The sequence below is a fragment of the Varroa jacobsoni genome, unplaced genomic scaffold (assembly GCF_002532875.2).
Source record: "Varroa jacobsoni isolate VJ856 unplaced genomic scaffold, vjacob_1.0 contig05262, whole genome shotgun sequence".
Taxonomy (NCBI): domain Eukaryota; kingdom Metazoa; phylum Arthropoda; class Arachnida; order Mesostigmata; family Varroidae; genus Varroa; species Varroa jacobsoni.
This window is the reverse complement of record NW_019215507.1, coordinates 1-10,821: the sequence shown is the minus strand read 5'-3', so window position 1 is coordinate 10,821 and position 10,821 is coordinate 1. Positions and strand designations below refer to the sequence as shown.

Here is a 10,821-nt window from a genome sequence, read left to right as displayed (position 1 = left end):
GATAACTGTATGTTTTCAATTATCTCTATTTATGCTAGTATCTTCTATATTGAATCTAGATTCCAAAAATAGGCAGAATTAGCTAACTACGGGAAACAAGTAATTTACGTATCGATGTATGAAGTTTTGAGAAACTGTACAAGATATACCTACTTCTGTATTAAATGGAGGTGTTTTTCGATATTGCTTTTTCTCAATTTTCAATCTAGCAACGGCAAAACGACCCAAAGGAATCGACGTGAAAGAACGGGTACTCTTTGCCGTCGACGTCACGTTAACGTCCACGCTGGCCACATTGTCAAACCTGAACGCTGCGGTAGGCATCGCCATCCTCGACGTATGGCGCCGTTTTCCCACCGTGATTGATTAAGCTGTCTTAGATTACTATAAGGAAGCGGCAAGAAAACATTGCACTGAAACAAGCTCCAGTCTATAAATATAGCTAGATATGTGGTAATGGATATATAGGCACTATATCTATGAATACGCATAGATAAAAAAAACCAAACGGCAGGCGAATGTTTTATAGCTCCTGTAAAATGGGATAGATTTCGTTGTCGTCCCTTTCGGATCTCGTGGTAGCGCCACATACGTTTTTTACGGCACTAAATGAGCGTAAATGTCACTATACGTGCGTCAATTCGTTTTATTGAACACGTACAAATTGGGAAACACAAACATGATAAGTAAGAGATTTGGACACTAGATACTTTATCACTGCATAATTTTTAATAAGAACTAAGTTGTCATTTTCCTCTGTAGAGAATTTCAATTTCATTAGTCGACGTTGTGCGTGCTGTATTTATTTCGGAACTCTTGTTCTATGAACAGATCGTGTTTATAGCGTGGCTAATGAACTGGACATTAACAGTAATTAAAGAACGAAACTGCTATGTAAGAGGCATCTAAAATCATATGGAACCTTTAACATTATTGTGAGTTGGACGCATCGTAATCGCTCGAAAAAATTGCAAGAATTGTTTTTAAAAACAAAAAATACGGGAAATCTATTTGAACCAGTTCGATTTACTGAGCGCTGTTTGTCGACGGCCATTATGATAGTAGAAAATATTGCATGTTTAACCTAATCAGACGGAAAAGACCATACCAAATGTAAGTAAGATAGCAATGAAGTTAATTGCAATAGCTGGCCGACAATGGCAAGATGGACCGCAATATATTTGTATAGAAAAATAGTTGTAAATGGGTACTTGTAAATGCGTATAAATTATCGTCATAAACTGCTGACAGCTGCGTGTAAACTAAATAGAAACAGCGCATACCTATGTAACTATATTATATAATATACGACCAAGGAAGCATATACTAAAGCAACAAATTGTAGGAAATATAATAATAGGCTGTTTAAATATGTAATTGTAATAGGTCGATAAGAGGCAACGAAAGTTCATTACAGCAGTCAAAGTTCATGATATGGTCGCCCCTTGCCCCTAAAGTTCGCTTTGCCAGTTAGGTCAATAATTTTTTTTCGCATAATTACTCCAAGTCATTCAGCAGTTTCTGTTTCAGTATAACAATAATGTATATATATATATATATAAAGTGATTGTATTACTATGAACGAAGTGAATATATTATCTGAATTAATGTAACTCGAGGGGTATCAATACACGGTATTGCGTAAGATGCTCCTGCATTAGCCGATGGTATGTCTGCGTTCACGATTTCTAGTTTTCAATTGCATGCACAGATGTGCACGCGCCAGATAGTACCACATCCCGAGGTAAGCGGTATGTTTCGCACGCAGTTTCTGATGTTTAGTCTATGCAGAAATCTTCTGTCGCTCTTTTACGGGTCGATTAGTTCTAGAATGATTGGAAAGTCAGTTTATCTGAAACGTCGGCCTGAACTATTGTTGGTTGCACTATGTCAGCTTTGTGATTTGCCGGAAAGTTTGCTTCGGCTTAATTGGCGATGTTAGAGTTAATTTTTGTATAAATTAAAATCGACTGCGGCGTGGAAGTGGTTATCTGGCAGTCGATTTCCGATGAGATCAGAGAGAAGAACGTCTAACCACGCTACGGCGCTTCCGATGAAACAACGTTTATCCGAAAAGCATCGGAGTTCAACAGGATGTTTTTATGGGCAGTCTTGCAAACCTTTTGTTCGGCTAATTAATCTTCTTGCATAGAAGTTAGCTTATTGCGACAACCAGAGTTGTGTAATCATTCCGAAATCACATTGTTCTGTGGGTTTCTTGCACAAGATTGCAACAGCTGTACACAGAAGCTAGGAGTGCCGGCGGATTAAAATCAATGGCTGTATAGAAATCCATATTAGCCAGATTGAGCCGTAAGCTTGTTGCTAGTTCTTATCTAGTGCCAAATCCTATAGATATTTTCGCAAAACTTTGCTAGACTCTACTTTTACGTGCAGCGTTTCGAAAGGCGGAAAAAACTGATCTTTTGCACCTCCATTGCATACCGTAACAGGTGCTTGTTAGGGCTGAATACTGACGGAGCCTAGGGAGCTGTACTTTTCTCCGTCTAAATTAAAACCTTCTGGAATTTCTGATCCATAGCCTTGTAACATATCTAGTAGCATCTTGAAGATGTTGAACAATATACCAACTTCCTTCGGCATCGTATCCGTGCGAAGAGAGTGCGCATTCGAAGCTGTGCTCTACTTGCAAACCCAAAAAAGTCGCGCAAATCTTGCAGGGTATTTAGATCAATATCCGAGTTTATTATTTCTGGAAAATTCATATAGGACAAATCCCGTATGATCGTCTGGTTTCTAATGATCATTTCATTGATCTTTATCACATTTCAGTCCTTACGTGTATTAGCCAGTAGACTTGTACTTAGCAACGGGCGGCTGCATTTGGCGGCATTCGTGGGGGCGTTTTAGAAGACATAGAGACTTGAGCATTTGTTACGGAAAAGCCTCTCACGTATTGAAAACGTGAGAGCGTCGCGAAGGATCTGAAACCATGGCTATTCCTGCTAAGCTGAAAAAGCTTTTCCCTCTAAGATCCGTTGATGATCTCGTCAATATTTTCAGGTAGGTACAAATTTTTATTATGACAGCGGCTATAAATAGTGCTTTGTAAATAAAAAAAAAAAATAGAATAAGATTATTCTGGCATCTTTATGCACATTTGTTATTCATGACTATAACTACACGATCCGCCTTAAGAAATGAAACGTCCCGGTTATCTCGTCCGCGATGAGAAGACTAATTGCAATGAGCTTTCCTGTCATATAAAAACCTTCTTCGAACAGTTCATTTGGTTAGTAAGACTAGTAAGAGCACAATTAAAATTTGAGAGGTATTGGTGAAAATTTAAAGGTTTATCTAAAACTGTTACATGTTGATCCTTACCTGCAGATGTATGCTGGACGGACCATCCGCTCCAGATTTAACCCTGACCTCGATTATTCTCGGCTATCTTGAAAATGTTTTGTGCGCAAAACCTCCGAGTGAGAATGCTGTCTCGGATAGCGAATCACAAAGCTCGGCGCAAGAAGATTTCCCCATTGTAAGTATTACAGAGTTTAGTACCAAATAGTGATTCTAATGTTAATTATTCCCATAACAGGACGTACGACAAGTTTGACATCGGTGATTAAGCAATAATTTTTATTATTCATTGACTGAGGACATCGCCTAAGTCTTTCGACTTCGTTAATACGTCTCGAGCTGTGAGTGAACTAACAAAAAGCGTTCTATGACCCTTGCCTAGACGGGGGTCTGTACAATTTTTTGACAACCAATGAGCCGTATCTTAACCGTTGCTTTTGTCGCAGGTGAACCTGGAGGAGGTCAGTGCATTGTATTCGCAGTTCTCAACGATGATTCGTGGATCGGTCGACCTTTCGGTGCAGGAAACAGGACCTCAACGAAGGTTAACACGTCCTCTGGTCAAAAAGATCTCAGACGTGATTTGGGATACTCTACATCGATCATACGGACAAGATCGGCCGCACCTTCAAAGCATCTTTAGCTATCTCACCGGTATAACTCAATGATGACCTTCCTAAACAAATTTCTTTGGCATTTACGTATTTGAATATTGACGATCGATGTTGCGAGGATGACGTTATGGACGTTATATTTGGTGCGCATCTGAACAGTCTTTAAATCACGTAGCAGGTATGGGAACAATTGACATGATCATAATTCCTATAAACAATGCGTGTGCATTTTTCGTTTCCATTCCAGCCAACAAGTTGGATTGTTTTGGCCTGGCGTATACGACAGTTGCCGCCTGTCAAGTACTAAACGTTAGCGACGTACGACTCTGTCTCAGCGAGGATCATGCCTGGATAATGTACGTTGATGCTGTAACGGGTCGAGAAGAAACCGCGGAGGTCACTTGGCATGGTAAGACACCCAAGCAAGACATAGTCTAGCTCACGGACACTTCATTCTGTCTACTAACAGTTCAGTTCTATTAAGTCTTATACAAACAACGACACGACAGGAATCAGAAGACAATTTCCGCATATAATTACTTTGAGATTGAATTTGATCATCTTTTAGGTAAGGTTGAGGATAGAAGAGGTCTACCCATTTCGCTGGGGGAGCGTTCGTGGTTGTACCTAAACGGACACGCCATTGAGTGCACTCGCTACACGGAAGTCGCGGCTGCGATACTGGCTATGAATCCGTATGCATCATCTACGGCAGACTCTGAGCTACTCATACAAATGCAAAAGGTGAAAACTGCTAGATTATCCAATAGTCGAGTGTCTCGGTTGCTCGGTCGGCAAAAGATACACAGCATCAGTACACTGCACTCTATGGAACATTTTGATTAATCTGTTTTGCTTTATTGTCATCTATGAGCTGTTAAAAATCTGAATGTTACTTGTTGTATCTGCGTTTTTCACAGAAACTTCTTTGGCTCATGTACGACGGAAGTCATCTGCGTGGTTATCCGATGGCATTGGGTATCTTAGGCGAGTTGGAATCCATGCAGGATTCACCAGAAGCCGAACACACCGCACTGGAGCTTTTCCAGGAAGCCGTGGAAATCGGTTAGTGAATCGCTCGTAGAGTACTACCAGCATAGCCACACATGCTCCCGTAACTGCATAGCATTACTGCGGAACTGTTTTTAAAGGTCGCAATAGTTACACATTCTTGTATCTGTCTATAATTAAAAAAAAAATACTAAATACAGATGCCGTGAAAATCATCTGTTACTAATGTTTGTCCTGTTTTCGTGTAACAAATATTTAGGTCGTACGGTATACGCAAATCACCATGTCTACCCATATACGTATTTGGGTAGTTTTATGTTTCGTTGTCAGCGGTTTGCTGATGCATTACACTGCTACGCAAGTGCGGCTCAGGTAATCCGAAATTTCAACTATGGCCGCGAAGATGAAGAGATCTACAAAGAGTTCATGGAAGTTAACAATGAGATCGTCCCCCAACTCATCAAATACGATGGTTAGTTGTCAGCGCTTAGTATTCCTCTAGTACACGACGTGTTTGTTCCTGTGACAACATTATACTGCGTAGGTTGAACTACATATTGTGGGAGATATTCACACGTATCTCTCTATGGCCATTTGTTTAATTGTGGTCTACAATTAACAAACAGGGTCTTTATTACGTTAATCGAAGGTCAACGCTACGAGACCTTGATTTTACATTTAACAGGATTTATTTATCCCATACAGAGTACTTCATCAGCTAACGGGAACGCTACCTAGTAATTTGTGGGAAAGATTGGGGTATCTAATCGCTGAATGCCACTGTTAAATGTATTCATTTGCGCACGTTTGTTCAGGCATCGTCGAGGACGCAACGTGTTTCGCTCAGTTGTTGCGATTGTGGGACGGACTGTGTGGCTGGGAAGAAGGTTCGAGCACACCAGTCCTCCATATCGGATGGGCAAAGCCGTTTGTTTCCGTCCTGAATAAGTTCCCTGCGTCGACCCGAAAAGCTGTCCATATAGTTAGTTTAGGCGATCCCGCGGACAGTTCTAGAAATAATAACAATGGTAGGTTTTTTATTCACTCAATCATATGACGTAAGATCGATATTTCAAGTCGCAATTTTAGTTTTAATTGTATTGTTTGCATATTAACGAACGACATATTCGTGTGCTGTAACTTTTGTGCTTTTAGAGATCAAATCGGAAAATGACCTGCAGCCCTCACCATCGTCTGGAGGTGAAGACAGAAGTGAAACCCCGACACGAAGGGGCAGTCAAAGTCGAAAGAGTCGAAATCAAGCCCAACATCTACATGATCGAAACGCTGAAGAGTCGACGAGCGGACAGCCGGTGCCTGGACCAGCTGACAGAGATGCAAAGGTAACAATTTTTGTTAGACTTCTATTTTTTCTTGTTACAGGGTTTAGCTGCTTTCTTGACTAACATTTTAGTGGCCAATTTTTCCGCTTTATTTAGTTTTTATTGTTATTGGTTTTTCGACGCGGGATGTGGCGCTTATGCTGGAAAAGAACCTAACCGACTGGCAAGATATGTAACACTTCTGTCATTATTTACCGCAAGCAGGAGGGCGAAGCATCCCAGGATATGAACGATAATGACATTAAAAAGGAATTTCGACGGGAGGAAAGCCCTGGCCTGTCGAAGGTCTCTGATGAGGAACGAGCATTTAGAGAAGAGCATGAAAAAAAACAGGACACAGTCGTATTCAGCAGTCAGGTCAGTATCTGTTTTTTGTCTGTCTGTGTCAAAATATTATGGACCTGACAAAGTCATGAACATATCTTGGTATGAGCTTCCAATGTATCACTGGACGTGTCTTGTCGTCTTTAAAGCAAAATTATTTTTTCAATTTTGGCTAATCTATTTTTATTTAACTCCACAGAAAATGATCGGTCTTCGGCATTTACTTCTGGCAGATAAACTCAACATTTCCGCCATTCAGCTACAGCTGACCGCGCAGAGTCATTTGGCCGGCAAGCACAAACTTGATGATGACAGTCGACGCAAACGTGTTCGCCGAGAATAGACACATATATATATACTACGTATGACATCATATGGAATTAGACACTCGCATATTCTCGGGGTTTATCAGTAATCCGTGTTTTGACAACGCTGCAGTTTAGCGGTTCTCATCTAGTAGCAGTAATGGTAGTGGTAGTACTATACAATGCCGATACGCAAACGCTGCAAGAGGTTCTCGCGCGGCCAACATTGAGGCATGGATCCCCATTTTCCAAGTTTTCGTTCGTCACCGCTTATCTCAGTCGCAGCAAAAGCAGTAACACGGTGACAGAACTGCATGCAGATGGAGTGCCATTGTTCACCATGGCAAAGTCAAGCAGTAGAAACGTGACTTATTGAAATATACAATGAGGATTTTGTGACCCGACCCGGACAGACACCAGATTTGTACATGAAAACCACGCATTACTATTATATATAATTCGTGACGATGATGATTGTGGAAAACGATAACGCTAGTAATTATGATTACCGTAATTTTTTTTTATTTCAATATCACGATAATGACCTTTCGGTTTCATGCATCTTGTGAGTGTGGCCGGATGTCCCTGGCAATGGATACGTACATTTCTCACTGCGAGTATGGGTGTGTATGCGTAAGGCTGGGTTGAAGCAACTTTCTAAACTCGAAAAAAAAAAGCAAACAAAAACGAACATTAAAATAATATGGATGAACTAATTAGTAGCTTACTCTACGAGCGACTTCTGTTTCGAGGCAACCGCACATACTTCAACGGAAAAAAGTGAAGAACAGGGAAAGGCAGAAGGAAACAAGCAACGTTAGAGCACCATATTTAGCGAAGGCCCTTTTGACGTAGCGTCATAATCTCCGTCGACTGGAGAGTGAGAAAGAAAGAAAGTGCGGGCGAAAATGAGGCAGTTTTCGCTGAAACTGAGCAAAAGACAAACAGAGCGGAGAAAAGGGGGATGAAGACGGCCTCGGTCACCGATACCCCCAAAGCGATTCGAGAAAGGCTTTGGAGGCCAGAGATAGCGTGTAGGATGATACAAAGATCTCTTTGTCACTATTTCAAGTCGTTCTAGACAACAGTAGAAGCTAGAGACATAACCATGTTTTATGTATTTTATCTTTTTTTCCTTATCCTACAGATAGCCATAGCAGTAAATGAGAAAGCACATCGCCGTCACTAACACCTCAATATGTGATAAGTGATTGAAAGTACGTACGACAACAAATTAATAATAGTAACGGCACTCCATATAAGTTTGTTCCAATCTTTTCATACATATACACACACAACCGATCACCCACACAAATGCACTAAAGTTGTAAATTCGTGGGCCCTCCCTATTTCATTGTATACTGTAGAAACGACATTGATAAAGTGTGAACGCGAAGAAGCTTATATGTGTGTGTCTTTGTGTGATTGTGCGTGTGCGTGCGTGCGTGCGTGCGTGCGTGTGTGTGGGTCTGAGTGTGTGACCTATGATGGGACGAAGCCCTGAAAAGGAAGCAAGCAAAAAAGAGAAAAGTATTTTAAATTTGTTCATTAAAAATTCGCCTTTATTGCTGTGCGATAGCTACGCTGTAGTCGCATAAGGCGACGAGACCCCCGAATTACTAAGGTAAAGGGCAGGCCAGAGTATGATTAGGTGGTGTGAAACAACACAACAACATGAGTGCCAGGATTTTCATAAAATTGAAAAAACGAATTAACGGCATATGAATGCCCCGACGTGTCGCAGCAGCAACTCAAGAATTGCGCAGGATTTCTGTTACGCACATAGATAGAAACTAATGTTTTTATGTACACGTACATTGAGCACGTGTGACTTGGTATGGGGACACCGAAGCCACCAAATGAGCCACAGAAAGAAACAGCATATATACAATTACGTTATGAATGAGTAAGAGAAACTTCAGAGCTATGATTCGTCGTATGTAGTCTCTACAATAACTTTCAGTAATATCCTGATCAGAAACAATCTTTCTTTGCCTGTGATCACATTCTGATAGTGTATCTTTAATGCAGTCATTGCTGTTACGTGTCTTTGATCTGAGCGGATCTATCAAAACAAACCGTTCTCCATGTTACATAGATTTAAAAGAAACGTCTAAACTAACAAGGCATCATTTGATTAATCGCCTCAGTGAACGACGACACCCTGTTTTTTTTTTTACTTCACTGCATTTGTTCCGATCACGGTCAAGAAGAACAGCTTTTTTTTCAGCGATTCCGTAGTGCGCAAGCGTGTTCATTTTTATTTTAAAACTACGTTGTGTCAAACAAGCTAATGAGCAACTGTTTTTTTTGTCATTCACTTATTATTGGGAGACGTGAGAAAAGAATAGCTATTGTTTACAATGCAAATGCATCTTTGGGTTCCTCTACGAACACAAGTAAGTTACTTCCTACAGTTTTTTCATTTTCGAACTTTGTTACCGCGCCTGTTCAACTCTGTGTTACAATACAAACACGCATATAGGTATAAAAGCGATAACTAACTCGCTAAATTGAAGGAGTAGCCACGGCGTGCTTTGCTTATTTAAAAAAATGTCCAATTAGAAAACGTTATTTGAGCTCGCAGATATTTTGTAGTATGTGAAAACCTCATATGACTCTCCTAGGTTTTACTGCCACCTTCGATTTTTTCCGAAATTTGAACCAATATCAAATAATATGCACCTTCAGTATGTGGCGTTGAACATCGACGGTAATGAACAAGGAACTAAGGTGTTTCTACTAATGGTGATATGTTTCTTGCAAAAACCTTATAATGCGTTATCTCTAACACATTATTATAAGTGAGGTTTTTTCTAAACTATGTAGAGGGGTATAAACGTATTTTCGTGAATATCTTCTATTTTTAGATTGTCCCGTGAACGTGTAAAATTAATTTCGAAGAATACATACTCGAGGAAAATCAGTGACCTCATAATGCTTGACCTTAGTAGATTCGTATTTATTGACACAAATAGAATGACTTATACCATCACTAGACAATTTCTCTTGGTGAAAAACTCTGTGCTAAAAAATGCTGCGGGCAGATTGCATGCGTCTAGCTTATTACATTTAAGCTGTTATATGTATGTACGTATGTATGTACGTATGTATGTATGTATGTATGCATGCGTGGATGGATGGATGTTTGCTATACTGTAGAGCGGGTATAGGACACGGATGCAGAGCATACCTATGAACCCGTAGTTGGTATTCATTCTTCACTAATATATATATATATATTTCATAATGTGTTTGCTATTTTGTTTCTTGAATGGTCTCAATAGTATGTATTTTTCGTGAATACGGTTCGTTAATCATTTAGCAGTGTATTTGATTTTTATCAAAAACTAGTAGGTATAACAGATGGAGAATCGAACGATGGAGGGCGAACATTACATTACACATCTGGGAAAATCATTCCGACAGATTATCTAATAAAGAAACAAAAAACACGAGTTCAAATAAGCGAAATTCTTCTACGCAAAGTCTAACCTACCTGTTCAGATTCGTTTTGATGATAGTGTAATTTAGGGGTAATGTGAAGAACTTCGTCTATTTTGCTAGGAGAGGAAAAAGGGAATCAAATACGTACGGTATGTAGCAAGAGTGAGAAGGAAAGAGGAGATGAAAATCGTGCAGATCCTATCAGCATGCGGCTAAGCCAAGAAATGTCAGTAACGACAGCACCAACAATTTAATATAATCACCACAAACCTAAGCCTACTTTAGACAAACCGACGCGAGGTGGTTACTTTTTCGAAGCTGATTGATACAATCTTTATATTCCGACCTAATTCCAAAGATTTCCTTATACATAAAATACCATTTTAAATGTCTCTTTAACCGCAGCGAAACTGAGCACCAAGACTGATGAAGTGTTGTAAGGCTATTCATATA

The 10,821-nt window shown here is 40.0% G+C and overlaps 1 protein-coding gene across 2 annotated transcripts; it reads left to right on the top strand.

The window, feature by feature from the left end:
- Positions 1–209: 209 nt before the first annotated feature.
- On the top strand, positions 210–9,871 carry LOC111273177 (menin; the record flags this gene model as incomplete). Of its 2 annotated transcripts, XM_022854868.1 has the most annotated exon segments (12): positions 210–316; positions 2,794–3,024; positions 3,352–3,502; positions 3,771–3,978; positions 4,186–4,347; positions 4,507–4,682; positions 4,859–5,003; positions 5,209–5,421; positions 5,765–5,977; positions 6,105–6,292; positions 6,497–6,649; positions 6,816–9,871. In XM_022854868.1, coding segments are annotated over 11 exon segments (1,824 nt in total). In that variant the 3' UTR covers positions 6,960–9,871.
- Between the last annotated feature and the right edge of the window lie 950 nt (positions 9,872–10,821).